Source organism: Maniola jurtina, chromosome 10, assembly GCF_905333055.1.
Source record: "Maniola jurtina chromosome 10, ilManJurt1.1, whole genome shotgun sequence".
NCBI lineage: Eukaryota > Metazoa > Arthropoda > Insecta > Lepidoptera > Nymphalidae > Maniola > Maniola jurtina.
The window spans coordinates 10,926,787-10,950,737 of record NC_060038.1 but is presented as its reverse complement, the minus strand read 5'-3'; the positions used below and the strand labels follow the sequence as shown (position 1 = coordinate 10,950,737).

At 35.0% G+C, this 23,951-nt stretch overlaps 1 protein-coding gene across 2 annotated transcripts; it reads right to left on the bottom strand.

Moving 5' to 3' along the window:
• Positions 1-5,041: 5,041 nt before the first annotated feature.
• Positions 5,042-23,377, bottom strand: LOC123868708 (tetraspanin-5). 2 transcript variants are annotated; one of them, XM_045911271.1, is made up of 10 exons: positions 23,073-23,377; positions 22,353-22,473; positions 20,906-20,979; positions 20,567-20,641; positions 19,468-19,566; positions 17,870-18,049; positions 16,527-16,640; positions 15,625-15,741; positions 7,730-12,556; positions 5,042-7,591 (listed from the first exon to the last, which is right to left on the bottom strand). In XM_045911271.1, exons 1-9 carry the CDS (start codon positions 23,160-23,162, stop codon positions 12,488-12,490), a joined length of 939 nt encoding a protein of 312 aa, XP_045767227.1. In that variant the 5' UTR covers positions 23,163-23,377; the 3' UTR covers positions 5,042-7,591; positions 7,730-12,487. The 2 variants fall into 2 exon arrangements, with proteins under 2 accessions (XP_045767227.1, XP_045767226.1); XM_045911270.1 differs by lacking the exon at positions 16,527-16,640 and having other exon boundaries at positions 23,073-23,374.
• Positions 23,378-23,951: the final 574 nt, after the last annotated feature.

The window sequence follows — 23,951 nt, the reverse complement described above, 5'->3', positions numbered from 1 at the left end:
GTATCCAATTCGGTGGTTCAACCCCGGGCCACTAAAAAGGAACCTCTAACTTTTCGGGTTTATTTAAGCGTTTTAAGCAATTAAATATCGCTTACTTTAATAATTTCAAAGGAAAAATTGTGCGGAAAGTCCATAATGTTCTCAAAGGTGTGTAAAGTTTGCCAATCTGCACTTGGCCATTGTGGTGGAGTACGGCCTAAGTCCTTTTCGCAGGCCGGCGATGGGTTGAGATTACGAGCGTAGGCCGAATGCTGGTCGTTCGGTTCGGTTCGGTTAACGTGTATAAGGCTCTTTAAGCTACAGAGATTTTCTACTCATCTATCATTTTGCAAAGTTATGAAGAATAGGTACCAGAATATAATAGGTGATATCAAACGCAGATCCGTTATATAAAGCGGTAGTAAAAAGTGACATGAATATCACAGAAAGGTAGGTAACGGTGAAAAATTAAGTGTCTCGCGTTGGAAGTTCGGTATTTTTTGCGCCTTAGATTTTTCGAAAAGTTCATAAGGTTGAGGTGGAGTGGTTCTTTGTTCGCGCTACACAGCGAACTGTAAATGCCGCCCTCATTTGCTGAAAGCCGTCGCCTCAAGTGACAGAATGCAGCCACTTGAGTTGTAGACCATAGAGGTGCAGACATAAACCAAGCGATAAAAAAACGCCCGCACCTAGGTAATTACTTATAAGAAGTTGTAAAGGAAGTATAAATAAATATTTTTGTATAACATATCTACCTTTTAGTACCTACATACTGTTGTACAAAATCTAGGTAATTATATAGGTACATAAAAAAAAAAATTAACAGAGCAATAGATTCTGTGTTGGTTTTTCTAAGTCGGTAGGTATATAATTATTTACTTATCTACTTATTAACAAAAAGTAGGTAAGTAGATATCAAAACATCTAAATTTATTTATTTCATGTAGGTACCTACCTACTAGAATTTCTTAGCTACGTCATTGACTCCACCACTGTTTAGAATGTAGATTATACTGAGAATAGCCGCCCAGAAACTCAGTAGAACTTGCTCTTTTGAAATCATAAAATGTTTCCATAGGTAAGTATGTAACAATACTAACTAACTACATCATGCTGTGGGCAATTCTGACAGCTCATTCGATAGTTTCCACGCAATTTAATCTAATTTAAGTAGGTGAGTCTGGTCCTCAGGTTGATGTTATTTAGCGGAACATCGGCACCTCTAGTATTATTATTGCACCTCTTTCAATGCAGCCATTTGCGGAAAACGCGGCTTCTACATTTAAAAACGACAAAAAATGCGCATTTTTGTTTCTATCACGAAACTTTGTACGAAATTTTCTGTGCAAATTTTTCTGCATTCAAAAAATTGTTCTATACGCTTGTCTATCAATAGAACTGCGGTTTCTGGTTGTCAGTGGCTTTTCAACCGTAGGAAAATCGAATGTGGAAAAGCACTTATTGTCAGAAAATAAATCAGCATTCAAAAATGCTAACAGCTCACCGGTGCATGTTGGTCCAAATAGTAGGTACGATTACCTACAAAATATAGTACCTACCTACACCTATATGAAGGTATAACAACTGGGCTGACTTGATCGCATGAACCAAGACAATGTACCAGCTAACGCGTATTATCTCTTGAAAGAGAAAGAGAGAGATAAGAAATAAAAAGGCAATAAAACATAAAAACAAGAAAGAAAACAATTGTGCTAGGGTGCAAAGGCAGCCTTATAACTAAAGTAGGCACATATTTTCTTCTATTATCTACTTTGATATCAAAGAGCGAAATGAAAAAGCTCACGATAACAGAGTAGGTATGACATCCGCAAACCGTGAATCCGCCCCTGGATGTAACAAATGACGCTCGGCATATCCGTTGTGACACCATAAATCCTGTACCTACCAGGATGCGTTACATCTCTCATTTATTAACCGTTATCATCAACGAGTAACGCATTAATTAACAAAATGACCATAGCATTATTCAGTGACCTACCTAATTCCTTTATTTTGGTAGTACCTACTTACTATAAAAATAAAATAAAACAGTAGGTATTGAGGAGAACCCTCAGAATATAATAGTGCGTGTTGTCAGTGATGATTACATAATATAGATCCGAGATATGGCCGCTAACTATGAACCTCATAGGAAAGCTCAGTCACTCAGCGTGCGATGGAGAGAGCTATGCTTGGAGTTGTCTACGAGATTAAAATATATTACTTGCTTAAACGGAACAAGAAAAACATCGTGAGGATATCTGTAGGGCCTGTTATGTAGAGAGTCCTGCACAATATCCTCAAAGGTAAAGTCTGCAAATCCATACTTAACCAGCGTGGTGGACTTGTTAGTCCACCACTAGTGAGCCAGCGATGTGTTGTTGTTGATGAAGATGATGATAAATCAATAACCATATAGACTCCTTTGGAGTATCATAACAATAAATATAATCCCATGAGCGTCTGTAATCCGGATCTTACCGCATGACGAATGGCGTACGTCGCTGAAGTGACAAATGACGCTGGGCGTATCCGACGTGACATAAATCCGATGCCGCTATCAAAGCGGATCTGATAGATCCCCCATTCATTTCGCATTATCATCAGATTTGTTGCCTATAAATTAACAGGAATAGTTATAGATAGGTAGACCGTATCCAAGATAGGAATTGGTTCGGTATAAAACACGTTAAAACAAAATAAAATAGGTGACGAAAATTGGTACCTACTGAGATAGCTTGCCTAGGCCCGGAAAATCAAAGAATTCTCACTTCTCTCGGGACTTAAAAAAAATCCTAAATCCACGCGGATGAAGTCGTGCAGGGCATCATCTATTTGACAATATTTTCTAGCAATTAGTAATTTTAGTCACACAGAGGTTCGACGAAGCCGTCTAGGCGGAAGGGAGGACCTTGAGATGACCCCAGTAATTTCGGGACTTATATTGAAGGATCACTATCGTTGTGGTCATTTTACCAGGAGGTCAAAGGCGTCGGACTACTGTGCCTCTCCTTATTCATTCCGTATACTGTGCATTCCGGGATAAGATTAATTTCTCGCGATCTCTACACCGATCTATATCTAAGTATATTATTATTAATTTCATGATTGTAGGTACATATATAAGTTCCAACATAAAATACCAAAATGTTATTAAAATCCAAACAATGAAACCAGAAATTCGACGCTTTTCCAATTTTCGCTAAAATAGAAATTACTTTTGAAGCTCGATATTTTTCGTCGGTTTAAACTGCGCTACGAACAAAATACAGAAACAAAATATTATAAAAAGACCTAACAAGGGAATTCAGTCCACGTAATACAACAGAAAATTTATTTGAAGAAATAAAAACAAAATGTTTCAATTAAATACTTTCTATAAAGCGTGCTATTTTACAGTGAGGTTGCTAGCATTTTTATGTGATATTCTAACAGAAAGTAATGCGCGAGTTCAGTACCCTTAGTACAACATTGAACACCGCATACATGGTTAATAGTATCGACTACTCCTGACTGCCAAGGTTAACGTATTCATCCACAGTACGAGCTGATCCTAACTGTCAGTTTTGGACAGAACGACGATACAATGTGGAAACGTAGGTCCAACTTTTGTCTCACTTACACATTCACAAAAAAGTGGGACAGATATACGCTGCCATTTTGTCTAATTTGGCATATATTATTTCGTTTTTTGACGCTATTGACAGATGATTAACAGCGTGACAGTGACAGTCAAGCGACATCCACCGCACACTCTATGGTATGTTTGTCTATGGTAATTCATCTATATTCACTCTGAAATCACTAAAACACTGGTATCCAAAGCCAAATTTTCGTCAGATTAAAAAAAGTTACCGTTCTGTTGTCTGTTAAAGTGAAAAACAAAGACTACAGTGGTGAAAAAAAATAAAAGCAAACTGAATAAAAGGATTTTAATATACAGAAGTTCATTTAAATAGTTATTCAAGAACTAGTGATTATAATATATATTGTATTTAGGTGTGTAGGCACTATTTAAATAAAATGCAATGAGTAATAATATCGTATGTCAGCTTTATATGTCCGCTTTATTACGTTTTACGCGACAGACGTGATGCCTCGGATGTGTAGAAAGGGAAACAGTGGAAAAATACCATATAATACTGAAGCAACTAAGCCGCCAAGGTTTAAAATTCCAGAAGACAAATTATTATTGGAGTTGTCTCTCAATAAGTTCAGAGTTTTCGTAAAACGTAAACTGGTCGGAAAATCCTATTATAATGTAAAGGATTACCTATTTAAATGATACGAAAGCTTGATTGTTTTAATAAGTTTATGTGATTTTGTAGTGGTGAAATTAAAAAAAAAGAATACCCAGCTGAATTTGTTGTGGGCTCTTCTCAGACTAGGGCGCGTTTGGAACCCTCATAGCTTTAGTTTTAAGTTACGTAATTATTATCACCACTATATCGTACAACAATTTCGACCATCAAAAGGAGTACAATTGTACCTACTTAGAATAAATGATTTTGACTTTGACTTTAATTTTATAGAGCGCACTTTGACTTTGCTTAGACTTACTTAAGTTTCAGTTAAAACGCGACAGATTTATGCCAGCGGTATAACGCTGTCTCACTTTAACTGTGTCTGAGTAAAGCTAAAATGCGCTCTATAGATTTGTCTAAGAATCTTGTAATCTGCACAACTATTGAATGCTTAGCGGTCAATTACATCCAATTGTCTTGTTGATTGCTTGTCTGATTTACAGCAAGTTGGCAGCGTATTTCCTGCTGATCCAACGAAAATCTCTTATTCGAATTTCGAATTGCGATATGGCGCAAGTTTGTCGCGCACGTGCTCTCAAAAACGCTGCTAGCTGGCTTGCAGACTTTGTTAGTTTTCAAACCAACATGAAAGGATTTTGATACAATTCGCAAACTGCATTAACACACACATACTAAACGTATTGGGTCAGTGTGTATGCAAAAGCCGTTAGACAGCGAATCTGTTTTTGAGTATTACCTAGTAGGTAATACCTAGGTATACCTACCTATTACTATATAGATGAAATAAAACAAAATGCTTTGCAAATAATAATTTATTTAAGTAAAAAATATTGATTATTTTTTTTGTGATTTCAAATAATTTCTCTACAAATAAAATAAAAGTCTAACTACGATACAAAATATATTGTCATTACATCCTAAATACATGGCATATTCAATCCGAGTACGTTAATATTTCATTTGAAGCTTAAATAAATATTTAGTTACTAAATACTACGCTACTACAATCAATTAATTTTATTATTGGTCAATACATATTATGTAGTTTTTCAAGAAAACAATATAACTGAAAAGAGGCCAATGTTTACGAACCCAACTAGTGAATATACCTAACTCATCAACAATCTCTGCACAAATACATTTTCAATGACTTAACAAACTGAAATTAAAATATAGTTCCGTTTTGTAAAATAAAATGTGATACGTATTACGTACAAAGTTAAAGCGGTTACGCACTGCATCCGATCAGAATCTGTGAAAATACGGATGGATAGTGGATACCTATAAAAAACTCGGACCGAATTCGGATATAGCTTACGCACAAATCCGATATATCGACATATTGAATGTCCGATATCCGGTTTGAATCCGAGGCAATGTACAAACAGTACTACAGCTACTTCGGTCCGAATATTTCTTCCGAATTGGAGATTCACGGATGAAGAAAGTCGGATCCAATGCCTAAGTACCATACAAATAGCTGTTCTATAACTACTTTGGAACGCAATTTCACGGATTCGGATAGACGATCTAACAATGGGAGTGCCATATTTGTTCAATCTGTCAACTGTCATTTGAAAATTACGGGGTTTTTCTTCTGGCTTTTCACAGATTAGGCAATGTCAGGTAATTATGTAAAGTACGGTTAGCAAGAATTATTTGACTAGTTTTGCAGAGCAAATATGGCGTTCCCGCCGTTACTTTGTAGATGTTACTTATATCTAAAGTTGGTCTAAAAAAATGTTTTATTTTGTAAAATAAAAAATCTTAAGTCGTTACTATATTACATCAAAGTTCTATCCTGAGATTCACAGGTAAACACTTCTATCAAAATCTAAAAAAATACAAAAGATGAGAAATAAGTTGATATAAGAACCAACAGTTACAAAAATAAAATAATACTTCTTGACATACAAAAACTACCATAGGTACTTTCATTACAACATAGGTGCAACATTTGTAATACATTGTAAATACTTAACATATAAGGCTTTATCGCTTCAAAATAGAAAGGCATTAGCTAATCGTTATTATAAGCACAAAATGAGATTATTATTTAGCTAACAATCGTTAAAATACTGTAAGGCAGTGTGTTTTCGGAGGAATGGATTTAAGCGCTCGCGTAAATACATCGAATTCGGACGCACCACTCGTCCTTATAAAGTATTTTTGTAATTACTTTTCAGTTGTATTGTGTTGGTTTTTTTAATTATTGTATTGAACAGTGTCCGTATTAATTAAATTAATTAAACAAATAAATATTTTTGTAAATTATCACGTCATCTATCAATAATCTTATTGGTCTGCTAAGCATATCTCCGCTCCCCTCCGTATCAGTGAATACCGGGCCTAACATTTCAAACGCATACATAGTATACGCGGCCCAAATTCGATGTGTGTGCGCAAGCACTAAACATCAACGCTCTCGCTAGCGTTTTACTTTGAATTCAATAATTATGTATGTAAACATGACGTAACTGATTTTAATTGGTCAGTTGTAAAATAGGATTGGTTTGTAGGGTGTAGAATCAAATCGCGAAATAAATGTAATTTCCTTATTTTGTCACACTTTTAAATCTACATCATCCCTTTTAAAGTTTTTAGCAATGCTAAAGAGATCGCATCAAATTAAAATTTTTTATCAAGATAATTATCACTTCTAACAATCATTATTTAAGTATTGAAAGGATTATTGTCCTGGCGTCAAAGGAATTTGCAAAGGAATGTAAGGCAAATGTGGTGATGCAAAAACTTATGTCACAACGACGCACCTAATTCATTGATTATATTATATTATATTGCCATAAAGTGGTTAAATACAAGGTACGACCCAGTAATTTTACCGTTAAAGGTCGGAATTGAACAGGTAATTTTGATATAATTGGTACACAATTGTATATGCACACCGACTATCGCAAGGGCTTTTCCTTTGAACTAGAATGTTGGAGGCACGTGAGGTTTTGTTGCACAATTAAAAGGAAAAATCTAATTAATTTTAAATCCTATGTGGACATATTTCGTGACAAACTTATATGATTTTGTTCTTCATTTCCTATCTTTAACAGGGCGGATCCACATGCTTACGACAAACAGCAAACAGCAAGCGTGTGGACGAGTGCTTGCGTATGCTTGCCAACGCTTAACATCGCTTGCCATTCGATCCGATTGCCAGGCAAGTCATCTGTGGTATTTGCCGATGCTTGCTGTATGTTGTTTGTCGCAAGCATCTGGCGGCACCATAAGCATTACATCGTTAGACTTATGCTCTATGGTTCTGTGGTCGATGGTCTGGCGATACAGTTTTGATTTCTTTTCTTTCTTCTTAATATATTGTAACTTGTCTAAACCTTTCATCACTTCGATACATAGGTATAGTTCTTATTTCTTATTTATTTATTTGACAACCAAAACAGATTACAATAATAATTTTAATAGACTTACGATTTTTTCGCTACTAAACCTATGGGTATACCGATTTCCAAAACTACCCGTTCAATATTTATTCAATACTTACAGTACAATTAATGGGTCAGATCACTTCGAGATTCTTCCGAGATACATAAAATTTGTGACATAAGCTTTTACTGACTTATGATAGTATCAAAATAGCTTATGTACTTGTTATTATGAGGATTCGTTCCCGTAAATTGTCGACAAATAACTTCAACAGTGTCTTTGTGTGCGCAGTAGGTAGACAATTTTTCCACTACTACCAGTACCTACACTTTCGGCATTATAAACAAAAATCGGCTATAGATGGGCTTACGGACAATAATGTATATTGTAATGAATTTTAGAATAAGTAGGTACCTATAAATATTTTGCCCAATCTATATTATTTTTATGATTTTCATAAAAAATAATAAGTTATTAGCAATCAAGCCAGAAAACTGCTCACATGTGCTCCCGAACAACACGTTTGGGTGACAAGCGTATACAATAATCTTGTGTTCGTCGTTTGTCACTTATTAAGAAATACAAACTACAAAAATATACAGAACAAAACAAAATATTATTGTCGTTTAGAATTATTTATTATAAAAATATTTTAATAATTATTATTTATTCTGGAACAGCTTTTATTTTAGCCGAAAGTGTAGATAACGCGTTATGCATACCTTGTGTTGAGGTTATTTGCCAAAATCTGTACTTTTATGCAAAATAATGTACTTACTCAATGAAGCTTAATTTGAAGAAATTATAATGACTGCTTAGCCTATATCTAATTAAATTAAAATGTGATTATTATACTATCAGTAAAATTATAGTTATACAAGTTGACCTACCTAGTGTTAGTATTTATTTAGTAACTAGAATAAGTCAACATATTTTGTCAGGATTACGATTATAGTTAATTATAATATCAATTATTTAAAAAGCATACTTAGTTATAAATATTATTACACTAAATACATTGAAAATTTAGCAATAAATATAATTTCAATGAATCTCAATTAAAAATATTTGTGCGAAAACATTAACAGATCATCCGATAGTATTATTTTATTATTATTCAACATAAATTTATGATAGCTACCTTTCAAATATAATATAATAAAAGATAATTCGTAATTACTAATTGAGTATTACCTTATCACTAAAATATTACTTAATAAATATTTCGTCACTATAATTAAAAACGTTATGTCGCTGTAATTTTGTAAATAAATTAAGCTAAATAGAAATGCTATTTATTTTATTGATAACCCAAGCGGCATAAAACCATGCATAAAACCATTAAAAAAAAATTGTAGAAATCCTTTACTCTATCCACCAACAAAAGTTAGTAGGTATAGGGCTGTCTCTGTTACGTAATCCCATACAGATGACAAAGACAAAAAACTCAGTGGGTGTTAACCATTTTGAGTGGCCAACCAATCACAAACATGCTTTCAAAAAACATTCGGAATTCAATTCGAGAATGTTTTCACGAAACATTCGAAATTCAATTCGAAAACATAGTTTCGTTCATAGGTCATCGACTCACATGTGTGATGTGTAAGTGGTTAAAGCCCACTCATTTTTTGTCTTTATCATCATTAGTATGGGATTCAGAGAGACCCTATACTAACATCTCTCCATAGATAGAGTATAACAAAAGACTATCATTGGACGTACATCGAACGAGTCAACGAGAGAACGACATGACGATAAATTATAGTGACTTACAATGCTTTTCATAATAAAGCGAAAAAGCTTCCAAAACTCACTGTTCGAGATTTCATAGGACGGAACTTATACGTCATAATTTTAAAAGTCTTACAAAGTGTATATTACATTAAAAAATCCGCGAACTTACGTTCAGACCTGTTCAAATTGGTGTTAATTATTCGATTGAATACAAATCTTCATATTTTTCCGTAAAAACACAGTAAAAAGGATGCCAACTACCTACTACTTTTTGAGTTAGTAGAATTGGTTTCATTTCAACGAGTTTTTTTTTTTTTTTTCAACACTTATCTCGTTTATATTTCAATTCTCTTCGTCTTCGGGCAGTGAGTTTTAGATTTAGGCACCTAATAGGTAGAGAAATACATTATTCAATAAACGTTACGTCTAAACCTAGAATATTGTCAGCCATTATTCTCCTGCAGCTTTTTCACGACCCAATCGACAACGCTCTTACAATGTAAAATTTCCGCCTTTTAATAAAACAATCAAATTGAAATAAATACGAGTATTCCATAAAATGGGTAGTTACAGAGTTTTATCGTAGTATTCCACATATCTTTTTATCATGATTTGAGACAGAATTAATACTTTAGAACGGTAAAGCTTAAGACAGATTGAGACAAATTCCGCGCGGGATGTGGGATGCGAATTAGTACGAACCGCGAAATTACTTTCGTATGCGAATCGCTGTACTTAACGCATTTTTCGGTGCAAGCACAGAACTTTAAATAAGTTTAATATGGTATATATTTCTGTCTATAATAATGGGACCGTGTGTCACCGATTTTGAGCAAATCCTCCGTACAAAAATGTACAAAAATAATTCGTTTTAGCATTCAAAGCAATGTAAATTAAACTATAGCGCTATGCAAATAAGTTTACTTTTACAAAGATGCGCTTTTGGGTCACTACCCATCGTGCTTGGCGCGGCAACAATCTCGCTTCTTTAACATTTCTACACTTATTCTGATTTCGGTGGACGCGGGCGCAATCTCACATACGACTGCGCGGAATTTGCGTCAATTTGACCTCAGTTTTATGTGGTAGGTATATAATACGTATGATGCGTCAATTCCTGTTCGATTTCATACAATTCCTATACCTATTTAGTATAACTATTGTACAAATGTCCGAATTGGTATTTTTAATTCCCGAATGTAATAATTGCTAAAATTAGTTTAACAAGTTGTTGTATATACATATAGATCTATAATACTTTAATTCCAATACTAAATTCATCTCACAGCTCCCGTTTAAGGCTTTTTTTGGACATCAATTGAACACACGCTGCGATGTGATTGGACTCCAATAATATATATACATTAAGTATAATAGCAATATATGAATCACTAGTTTGTTATTTTATTTGCTAACTAAAAATAACTAAAAATACTAGTATTTAAAAAACTAGTTTTTTTACACCTTTCAAATATATCAGTTATAGCTGTAGAGTCATTGCACAAGCACATTCGACCCAGTAAGAGCTAATTAAGTAGGTAAAATAATTATTATCGTTTTTTGACTACACTTATTTTGTGTGTTTCATTAGATTATGTAAAGAATTAGTAAAGTAATAAGAAATATAATAATTTATCACATAAAATTTAGGAAATCTAAAATATTGTTGATTCTTTAATAACGTTAAATAAAAAGTATATTGTTCAAATCTAAAGAAATAAAATTGTTGCATATTACATTACATACATAATATAATGTAAATATTTACATTATTGAAGTCAATCACATCCCATATTTATTTACACATTGGATAATTCTAACAATTGCGTTTTAAAGTCACGTTTAAATAGACACTGTAGGATTCCAAGAATTCTCCAAGGCATAGGAAATTTCGAATAGAAACGAATAAGATTTTTCAGATTTTAATTTTATGGAAGCCACAGGGATAGCAAGATGATTGAGATTACGAGATATTGAGAATACAGATAGGTATTAATACTAGTATTTTACAGTATATTATACTGATATTATGCGTGGAAGCTTTTATTTAATACCGCTAAATCTACGTCCACATCAATGAAAACAAGCGCAGTACGTCATATTGTGTATGGACACAGATTTTCGTCAGTGTGAACGTCGTTTCGTAGAGAAAGGTTCAAACAAGCGTTAGAAATATTTACATCGTTCAATATCACGAGTCACGACGCAAACTTTTATTGATATGGTCGACGATTTTGACCAAGATGTTGAAAAATATACAAAAAAATATTTATAGTAAATTATCGCTAGTTGAGTCTGTTATTTTCATTTGTTATGCGTATTTATGGCAGTTTTCAAGGCAGATATATTTCAACAAATGTTTAAGGGTAATTAAGTACAAAAGGACCGATTCAATTATGTTATTTTAACGATTTTTATTCGTCTTCTTGCTATACATTCAGATTAATGCAAGCAAGTCTTCCACGCATAATAAGTCAGATGTTTAACAAATAAAATCACTAGGAAACTTGGTATGTAACTGAAGTAGGTACGTTTTGTACAAGCCCGCACAACGAGATATTATGCAGTGTGTAAATCCCGCGAGATTGAAATTCATGTGATTTTGATAAAATTCGTTTGATTTCAGCCTATACTTTCGTGATGGATGGATTAGATATTCCCTAGCTTTATTATATACCGCAGCTACTCCTTCATATAATTACTCATTTCTTAATTTCAAACTGTAGCTGCTTTTTAAATGCTAGGCTTGACGACCGAACTCAGCTAGGAACATACACTAAGGCTGAATTCTATAAATCGCACTTTGTCAGAAAATTCTCTCACTCATCTGCTATATTATTTTCTATAAAATATATCAAGCAGACGAAGACGCGGCCAAAAGCTATTTGTATAAAATCTCGCAGTCATAATTCGTAGTGCGGGCTATACGCTCACTGAACGTACATTTATACTCACACATCTACATACAACTAATAACATGGGTACAATTTATACGTGTATGCTGTCATAAAATAAGAAGTCTTACTGATTGGTCAGCAGGCGGGGGCGGTAGTGTGGAGCGTCTGAAGGTCGCGGGTGGAAGAGCATCACACCGCCGCAGGAGAGGCTGATTGTCAGTGCCACTTCGCCTTCTGAGCGAAGATGTCCGCGCGCAAGTTCTGAGCGAAGCATATCCCGAGAATCTGGTCAAATTAAAGATTTATTTAAGCAGTGCTGTCGTATTCATTTCATTCTGAAATTCGTATTCGCTAAGATGTGGTAGTAAATAAAAGAATTATTTAACAATGACTTGTACTATATCCTATCCGCGGTGGAGATGCTACCCGAGTGGGGACGCCCCGCACACTCCCTTTTTTTTACGTGGGGAAATCCTCATGGATACCTCATGGTTATGCCCACGGCTTACCGTCTCATTCATTGTTGCTGGGCACAGGAACACGAACGTATACAACTGCGATCCAGCTAACGGCGCCCGCCGAGGGCACTAAAAGGGTCCCCAACACAGTTTAAGGCTCGCCGGAAACAAGGGCTTGCCTTCCGAGGACCTACTCTCCCGCGGGTAACAGATTACCTGCACAGCCCCTGCGCTAGCCCACTGCAGGTGACGTGCGGGTGTACGGGGCAGCTCCCCGCCTCATACCCTAATTGCCATCTCAACCTGTGGCGTACTATTATAGTATAGCGCTCTCTCTTACGTGATCCATACAAATGATAGAGGCAAAAAACTCAGTGGGTGCTAATCATTTTGAGTCACCAACAAATCACAAACGAAACTATGTTTTCTAATTGAATTTCAAATGTTTTTTGAAAACATTTTCGAAATGAATTTCGAAAGTTTTTTGAAAACAAGTTTGTAATTTGTTGGTGCCTCAAAATGGTTAACGATCAGTTTGGGTTACCAAACGACCATTTTGGGTTACCAAAGAATCACCAATGAGTTGTTAATGGTTGACAGTGAGAGCGCTAATACTAACTTCTTTCCGCGGATAGGGTAAAAACATTTTTAAATCAATATCTACGTAAATTGATACAAGAATCTAAACACTATCATTTTAAGACACTGAACACGTGAATAATATTAAAACTGATTGATTTGCTTGAACTTAATACTATGAAATATATCTAAGAAGCACTAAATCCATTTAAAGCTTTCTACATAGATGAGTCGGAATTGTTAAAACAATCGTTATACACTTGACTAAGGAGCTGGCGAACAAAACCATGTATAATTACACTTCTGATCATTTTGACTATTTGTAATCTGGGCGTTTTGGCCCACTAAATCTCTGAACTCATTTCTAAGCAAGGCGGCCTTAACTGTGTAAAAATGTAGTCCGAAATTCGTGAATTATAAATTTAAATTTTATTGAGCAAAACATAAACACATAAACACACAAATTTAAACACTGTTGAACAATGTACTAAGACTAGATTATTATACAATTTGGTACTTAAAAAATTTTTGATGACAAAGTAAGATAATTAGTAATTAGTAACATAACTTTGTTTTTGAGTGTTGCAAGATCAAGGACTGGCTAACCTAGCTAGATTTTTTACATCTGTGTTAAGGATAGCCAGCCCTCTCCCTCAGTTATCAAAAATAAATAGGGAAATAAAAAAGTAGGGTGCACAGTGTGTGGGTGTGTGTTTGTATGTGAATTTCAGTGTGTATGTGTGTGTGTGCGTGTGTGTGTGTGTGTGCGTGCGTGTGTGTGTGTGTGTTTGCGCGAGTGTGTGTGCGTGATAGAGAGAGTGTGTGAGCGAGATTATAAGAGAGTGAAAATGTGTAGGGGTGCGTGAAAAAGCAATTAATTAAAAAGTTAGAAATCTGTAAAATGATTAAGATAAAAAATAGAAACAATTAATAGGTTTCTTATTTTAATTCACGTTAATTATTATTTTTTATGGTGAATATAGTAGATTTACTGATAGACTGTAAGAAATCTTCTGTTTCTTCATAAGATTTATTCATCAAAAAGGATGTAACTTTCTTTTTACACTGAGTAAGCGGTAAGTTATAAATGGGTAATTCTGCATTAATCTTATTATATAAAAAAGGGCCAAGATAATAGAAGAATCGCTTGGTAAAAGCTAATTTAGGCGCACGTAAAGTGCAGATCTTATCTTGACGCCGCTTTTCAATATGTCTATATGGTGTGTTTTTATGCTGATGTAAAATTATATTTAAAATAAAGAGCTTTCTGACACTAAGGACGCCACAATCTTTATACAGTATGGTAGTAGGAAATAGGATAGGCCGAAAAGTTGCCACCTTTAGTATGGCTCGCTGAGCAATTTCAAGAGGCTTTAGAGTAGTTTTAGCAGTGCCACCCCAACAAGTGATGCAGTATAGAATTATTGATTGGCATAAAGCATAATACACATTACGGATTACAGTGGAATTTGCAATGCTTCGTAGGTTTTTGAAAATAAAAATTAATTTTCGCACTCGAATTCAATCACTGAAAGAATTAACTCATTTCTAAGCAAACCGGCTTAAAATTGTGCTTAAATTGAGTTTAAAGTTCGTAATTTCGATCAAAACGGTACAGTAGGGATGATGACTACTAGTCAAATCAGCGTCTTTTAATCAAACGTCGAAACGCTCGCTTAGTCACGAAGCTTGTATGAAATACACAGATGTGATGTCATAAACGTTTGAAGTAATTCGATATGCTTTTTTAGTTAAATCGATAATTTAAAATGCAAGCAAACTTAAACATAAATTTGAAGAATTTCGGAAGACCCTCTATTTAATAGTTCCTAAGAAATAATTTGTTTATGACATAGTCATCGTCCTTATTACATTGAAGTTTTAGGTAATTTAACGTATCGTGATATCCACATAAATATATAACTTACTGATGAACTCACGTAATTGGTTGTGATTAGATTAATCACGTAAGTTAATCCGTGAGTTTTATATTTATAATGTCTGTAAAAATTCCGTCAAAATCGGTTCAGCCGTTCCGAAGATTAGCCCGTTCAAACAGACAGACAGACAAAAATTTAAAAAATGTGTGGTTCAGTTCGTTCTAATGACCATATGAGCTTAATATGAGGTAGTTATTTCGAAATTACAGACAGACACTTCAATTTTATTTATTAGTATAGATTTCAACTACGTGCATTCAAGTGTTTGCTCCTCCTTTAAAATTTATATTTATCTTCATTTAGTGTAATTACACCGTTTCGTTAGCCAGCTCAACTATGACACATAATAAAGTGCATCTACAAAATACAAACTTACTTGTGCAAAAGCGGTACAAACTGCGGACGTGGCGACAATCAAGAGATTACGGTCGAACCACTCCTCGGCGGCTTCTAGGCAACCCTTGTCATATATTATCTTAGCTATGTCATAACTCTAAAACAAAAAGAGAACTAAACATAAATAACTGAATAAGCACAGCGAAATCTAGTTTAAACTTAAAAGGTAATAAAATAAACGTAAGTGTATACGGGTTGCGAAGCTAAAGTGGCAATGTGCAGAGCACGTAGTTTGAAAACCGGTAGACGTTGGGGTTCCAAGATGCTAGAATGGCAACCTCACACCGGAAATAACACCACACACCACCGCGCGTCCTTTGGCCTGTTATCCGTGTTTGGTTTTCATTGTAGCAATTTCAATCGTATGTAAAAGTATAATATTGTAAGCAAATTGTAAAACTGATTTTGTGAGTCCTTTTACAGGTCACACTGGCATTTTTCCAGCAGCGCACAGCGTTCAGGTTTTTAGCACAGTGTATGCGTCACGTTGTGGCGTCGAGGCTGCGTATACGTTCGACAAAGGCCTACGCTGGAGAAACGCTGGTGTAAAGGTGCTCTAAGTTTTTAACCGACTTCAAAAAGGAGGAGGTTCTCAATTCGTCGGAATCTTTTTTTTTTTATGTATGTTCCCCGATTAATTGAAGAAGCCTGGGCCGATTTGGTTTTTTTTTAAAGACTTGGCTCCACTGCACTCTGCGGATACGCGCCAACCCTAAACAAGCGATCGCTCAGGCGATAAAAGACAAGGGCCTCCAGTTTAAAGCACAACAGCAAGTGAACCTCAACTTATAACTAAACTACGGACACATGAAGCCGTGCACATAACATGGTAGGTACTAGGAGCCCAGAAGAGCCCCGTAAGCATAATGAGTCCGTGTAAACCTTCAGTGCGAGCGGGGCTAGCACCAAGGCCGCGACGGGCGCGAAGTTTCGCTGCAGCCAGTCTTCGCCCGCAGCCAAGCAACCACGCTCATGGATCACACGCTCGCTCCCTTGCTATATTCATGAGAAACTTTCAAAACTTGAACCAAATCCTCACGTTTTCTACGTTTTATATATTTGAGCGGCCGCCCACGGCTTCACTCGTCAATATCCTCTTTATTCCCTATTCCGTGGGATTTTTAAAAAATCCGGTCTTGTCTACATTATATGAGGAACCTCTGAGCAAATTTTCTGCTTTCTAGGTCCAAGGGTTGGGCTTGGGCACATATGAGTCGATCAGTCAGTCGCGTGGTGGACTATTGCCTAAGATATTATTATGGAGGAGGATGAAGAGACCGCACGCAGTAGTGAGCTGGCGATAAGTTGAGATGATGACAGTCGATTGCGTTAAAGTGACAGCTAGTATGACGATCGAAATCATTTCTGATTAGGTGACATTCTTACACAATCATTAGGAAATGCATGCAAGAATCAACCAAAGTTAGTCAATCGCAACTATTCAGATTGTAACAACATGATCATCACAACTTTCGCAATCGACCTACTGAGCTTGAATTATTTGTATCCGAATTCAATAGTTTTCTTTGTTAACTAAATGAATGCTTGGATTACCAATACCAATAACAAATTGTCCCACATTAGAAAAATCAATTTACATTTTCGGCATATACTTTGGAATGTATTCATTTGTACAATTTTGAACTACGAACCTTTTTTACCATTTCAATGTTGAGCCATCAGATAACCATAACAGAAAAAATACCTGACTGTTATTGGATAATTCGCAATGATTGTTGAAAAATTTCAATTCTTCACTTGGCTGTGAACAACAAAGCACAGAAACATTTCGTACGCTCCATTATAGCGTAACCAAATCTCTTCCACGGTGGATGATGCATATACTCCACCGCGTGCGTCTTCAATTCGATTTAAACTCAGTAATTGTCACTTTGAGATGACCAATCACAGCAGCGGCCAGTATCTCATGACACACACTACGAGCCAATCATGAGCCTGTTGCGATTTAAACAGACGTGAATTTGCAGCCCCTATTTTCAAATTGTTTAAACGCGCATTCTATGTATAAAAATTATTATTATACGTCTAATAATTCAACTTTTACTCACATAACTGTTTCCAACATTCAGTGACTTAAGATCTTAGACAAAAGAAAATTAAGAATTCACCACCTGTCAACGTCTCAAAGACGCTGCCCTGTCAGCCTGCTCCCCTAGGATAATTATACCCATTAAATCTAAAAATTAGATAAGGCTGCAACTTACATAAGTGGGTTTCCTGACGTCATATCCGCACTGCTTGTTGCGGATAATGTCTTGCGGTTTGTTGCGACAGCAGCTGAAGGGGACACCGCAGGCCTCTCGCGAGCCGACGGCGCCGCTTGAGCAGTTGAAGTAAGCATTGCGATCCCAGTCTCTTGGCCCTTCCACGCCGCAGCATTGGAGCTGAGAACGTGAGATTTTGGTTTAGCGTATAGGCATCTTCTAGGCAAGCGTCATTACTTTTTAACTTTTTTTTAAGTATGATTGTCGTCAAGCGCAACCCCTATATTGCAATAAAAAAAAAACTTATTTAAATTTTTGTAAATGGTATGGTAAATCTACGAGGTTATCCCGAAAGGTTACATTATCCATAACTTCAATACAGAGGGAGTGTTTGTACAATTCATATTTTGGTAAACATTGGCATATGTGTTAAACTATTTTACACTAAAAAAAACTATTCTTATCGCTTTAGTAGCAGATTGTAATGCTTCGGCCACATGAAGATTTACGTCAATGTCCAACAACGCCATAATTATCGCAATAATTCAGCCGATTATTATCAAGACGTCAAATTGAATGGCCACACTTGAACGGTTAACGACTAATGTCAATCGAATTGGGGTCAAAATCGTCTAACGCCAAACAGCAATGTAATTATCGCGTTAGGTCATGGCTACACCTACGGTTAACGGCGTTTCTCATTAATGTAGCCGGAACATAAAAATAATCCATAGAAATTATTTTTTTCCATCACAAAACGTGACTAATCATATATGATGTACCTTAAGCACGTGAAATTGCATTAAGTACACACGTTCCTCAGTTGCAACAAGGTCACAAGAACGAATAGACGATGCGATTAGGGCAGAAACATACTTATAGCAAGCTAGCCGATTCGAGACAACTGATAATGTCGCTTCGGGTGTTTCTGGTATGATTCTGGTCATAGAAAATAAATAGCGACCTGCGAGAACTAGAAGTGTGAAATCTCTATAAGTGAGAGTAGAGTAGAGAGTCATTTTTAATCCCAAAAACCTTAGAGGTCAGGTAGAGTCTCTACCTGACCTCTAAGGTTTTTAGAGGTCAGGTGTAGAGAGACTCAAGTAAAACTTTTATAGGGAGGGTCGTTTTAAATACATCTTATGCTCCTTGCTCTAATTTTTTTTTTCAGCAAGCAACCAAACCCAGATACTATTTCATATATTTTTTATTTTTGACCTCTGTAAGTGAAAGAAAACAGTCACATACATTTGTAAGCAAAAAACTGTATAAGTGAGAAAAATCTTTTCTTTGAATGTGTCTCGCTTGATTTGGATAGGGCCGGCCATGTTGTCAGAAATGGTCGGTTAGAAAACTTTTTGTTCCACTCACTCTGCACACACAAAACGAATACGTCCAATCCGGCAACAATCTGTCAGTCTGACAGATCTAATACAAAATGAGTAGAGTGCATTTGGCGCAAATCCGATTTTTTTTCTGATAATGCAGCCGGCCTAAACATGCGCCAACACTATTTATATAACTAGTCACGTATGTTTCCACCTTTATTCAGTAAAAATTACGAGCATTCACAGAAAATGTTAGATATAGGAACATACCCAATCTTCTTGGATCCAATCAATCAGATTCTGTTGGTCGGGGTCCTCTCTGTAATGAGTTATGAACGTCTGGAATCCACTTGTAGCTTGCTGTTTTATCTAAAAAAATATTACACCCAAATTGAAGTTGTTGTAATATTATGACCAAACTGATTACCAACTGGGCAATAATAATTAGTTACAAAAAAATGGCATGTCACATAATAGGTATATATCTGAAAAAAAAAACTATCCCGCTCTGATTGACTCAGTGATCAACACTGAATAATAGTGCAGAGTTCGTTTGACATTCATTTTTAATCCATTGAAGATTTTCTATTATTTGTTTTAGTATCACTCAGTCAAGCTGCAATGTAGAACCAACCAATGTACCAAAATGAGCTTGGTTGTTATCATTCAGTATTGATCACTGAGTTAGCAAATCATCCCACTGGATTTCTTTTGCGAATAGACAATTGTCATTTTACCGCCCATTTTTGCCCAGCTGTTAATCAGTTCATAACATATCAATTTTGACTTGATTGTGTATTGGAAAAATGACTTTTGTTAGTAGGTATGAGTAAGTCTGATTGAAGATGCATATTTCAGTTTATTATTCAGTGCATTCAGTGAATATTTTGGCTATAGAAGAAAATACAAATATTATGGAACTTTATTGTACCCTTCGGACATTGGCATTTTAGTGTAAAGGTATTGTAACGTACATTGGAGCATACATTGAGTTAAATAACGGACTATTATCCTATTCAAATGCTAAAAGGCGCGATTTTGAGCCGAGCCAACTACTAACAGTACTCACAGCTTTGTTATTATCAACATTATTACATCATCTGAGTGGGTTTGGATTTTACAAATCCTGTGAGAACTTTGGTTTTCCATATTAAATGTAGCCTATGTCCATCTCTGGAATGCAAGCTATGGTATGTAGGTACCGAATGTCTTCAAAATCGATTTATTGGATGGGCTTAGAAAAGATAACTGACAGACACATTTATCCATTTATATTAGTATGGATTTAGTAAGTAAAGTTATTGGCAAGTGTAGCAATTAAATAGGGTAATAATTGGATTATTTATCCAGGGCCTTGATTAAAACATACCCAGTCTTTAAACACAAAGAACAATATCCCAGCTGTCATCTCTGCCAACAGAAGTAGTGCGAGGAACACTGCATACTGTAACAAATATTAACATTATTAATCGATAAATAATAATTATAAATATACTAGCAACAAAATCTATTATTGGATTGATAAATTAAACACATTAGGAACATATTCACTATGTAGTGGTGACATGAACTTAGATTTTGACAGTCATTGGATTCAGGCAATGCTAGACTGTGGTGTGTAAAAGTCCCAATAAGGGACCTATGTCCAGCTGTGGGCGTCTATTTGTTGATGATGATGATGATGATGATGATGATTAAACATACTCACACAAGCTAACAGGCACGTGTTCTCACGCAAGGCACCCACACATCCCGTAAATCCAATTATAAATGTTATAGTGCCTGCAATCAAACAATCAATCATTATTTTTAAGCCACCTTGACATTGTAATTAATTTAATTTAACACATTAAAATAATATGGTTTTATTGCTTAATATATTATTGTAAAATTGTTTGTTATTTAATAATTTGACACTTGATGGAATCTCTATAGAATAGAAAAGATTTGTTAGTATTCAAGTAAATTTTACAAGTGCAATTGTAAGAATCGTCAAGTTTTTACAAAAATTGAACTTTTTAATGGACTACATTATCAGTCTCAAGTCTCAACTAATTAGCTTAGTCTAGCACCATAATAAAGGGATTTAAAAAGTATATGAATAATATTACACAGTACAGTAGTGCCCAGCAAACAACTTGAACAAAAAGCAGCATAGTGAAGGAAAGTTGGCAAATCCAGGAAGTAAGACTCAACTTATCAACCAATGGCGTGCACCCGCGCCGACTTTTCAACCAATCGCGTGCACCCGCTATTTGCCAGCCAATCGCACCAATGTTCAACTTGCTTTATGGAAGCTAGCGTTATTTTGCGGAAGTCCATGATATACAAGGAACCAAAAGCTTAATTTGCTATAATCCACTAAACCAGACAGAAATATAGACCTTACCTAGAGAACCTAATTGCAAATTTTGGTTCCTTGTAATGTTCAACTTGTTTGCTGAGCACTGTAAGGAAGCTTAAAATTATAACTAATCATCATTAACGGATGCAACTAAGGTCAATGAGATCATAATGATTCACAATATATGAATTTTGGTAAATCTATGATTGGTAGGTAAATATAACATTATGTATGCTAATTTTGACAATGACCTGATTGGTACTAATATAATGAGGCCATTGTTTTAATTGCCTTTGTTACATTTTTACACAGATTAGTTAAATTAACATCTATTGTTTAAAAAAACGATTCCAAGGGCAAAACTGATAGGAATACAATGTGACTGTTGTACACAATCTCTAAACTAAAATGACAAGTAAATATTGCTATCCCTTTCATAATGCTCTCTGCCGAAAAGGATAGCAATAGATTTAGGCATAGCAATTAAGTTTAGTTAAGAGATGTTGAAAACAAAATCAGCCACAAATTTTTGTTACATTTATATACTATACTAATTTAACTCAATAAATATTTAAAACAATTAGGCAGACATTGCAAAAATAGAATTCTGTAGTATTCTGGAGTATGTATGAAATATGCAGAAGGATTTACTATTGATCCAAGGCTACTATGTAGAGAGAATAGTGTCTTGACCATGGAGATGTTTATCTTGCACAATATAGTACAAAAAAAATACAGTCAAATTGAGAATCTTCTCTTTTTGGAAGTCAGTTATAGATTTTAAGAGTTTAAAGTATAATGTATCACTTACCAACACATATCAAGATAAATGCTGGATCCAAAGCAATATTAGTCAAGCGTGACAGATTATTGAATGTGTCCTTTTCAGTCCAAGCCCACACACCAACAGCCAATACAATGAGGCCAAGAAACTGTAAATACAATCATACATATTATCTTTGGTTTCACAGATAGATATTGATAAATCTAACACAGACCTGTTATATCTCTGGTCTGGGCACTTTTAGTTTTAAGCTTACATAATTAATTATCGGCATACATCATTATCTTCAACAATTAACAATCAAAAAGTGTACAGTGGTACCTACTTTGAATAAATGATTTGACTTTGACAATAATCAACTGATAAGACTAGTACTTGTTATAAAAATACTAGTACAGAACTCAAAATTAAGTAGCAAGAAATGTATCTATAGAAGAAGTATTTACCTACTTAGCCAATTCAGGACAAATGAAAGTTGGCATTCAATATCTAATACATTGTGTTGACTAAGACTTTGTAGAATAAAGTACTTTAGATAAGTTAAAATTACTACTACTTAATTTAGTCCTACTGTAAACAATGTTCTCTAAGCAAATAAAAACATTTATTGCATTTAATGAATGCAGCCTTGAAACAGCTTCAAATAATAACTAACTATGAAACAATAAATCGGGATTCTGATTAAGCGTAGGGTACAATAAGTTATCACTAATCATTACTTATTTATATAAAGATAGATTAACTTACCCAAAATAATACATTAACACCAAAAATCACATATTTTAAACAACAGCTCACTTCGGTCGTGTCACGTCGATATTTTCTTATGCTAGGCATTTTTACGAGTAACTAACGCATATCCAAATATAACGGTTAACAGTATATTAAAGAAAACAAATTAATTTATTAACTAAACTTCACGCTACATTTGTTTTATTTAAATTTAGAACTTCGGACAACAAAATAGAACAATGAATGAAAATTTGACAAGTAGGCCAAAGGCCAACTACCACCAACCATAGAGAAGGATTAGCCACCCACCATAGAGCTGAGCTACCAACTGAAAGAAAAAATTATTGTGAGGATCGCAATAGGGATGGCGGCAGCGATACTAAATTACCGGTTATCGAATCGATATTACTAATATAAAATGTTTTAGAATTTAATTTACTAACCAATGCTGTTTTATAATTATTCTGTATTGTATAAATACTGTAATAAAAATATACAGTAAAACTTGCCTCGAAAATTCCAATTATTAACTATTATTATTCACTCACAGCTTTCAGACTACACTAAATTCGGTTTTCAAACCACCCTAATTGCCGATTGAGGCTTTACTACTTTACCGCTAGATATTATACGGACTTGAAATAACTAGGCACCTAGTTATGTAGGTACTATTAGATGATACCCGCAACTTCGTCCAAGGCCGTAGAATTAGATTTTTTTAAAGTCCTATGGGAACTCTTTGCTTTTCCGGGATAAAAAGTTACTTATGTCGATTTCCGGGACGTAAGCTACCTACCTCTGTATAAATTCCATATAAATCTGTTAAACGGATAGGCTTTTAAGAATCCCGTGGGAACTCTTTGATTTTCCGGGATAAGAAGTAGCATATGTCCG

Excerpts from the sequence above, each read along its gene's own strand:
- LOC123868708 (XM_045911271.1), bottom strand. The coding sequence starts at position 23,162 with ATGCCTAGCATAAGAAAATATCGACGTGACACGACCGAAGTGAGCTGT. Across the intron at positions 22,474-23,072 it reads GTGTTAATGTATTATTTTGG|TTTCTTGGCCTCATTGTATT; the intron begins GTAAGTTAATCT and ends TTGTATTTACAG. Across the intron at positions 12,557-15,624 it reads TTTGTACCGCTTTTGCACAA|ATTCTCGGGATATGCTTCGC; the intron begins GTAAGTTTGTAT and ends TAATTTGACCAG.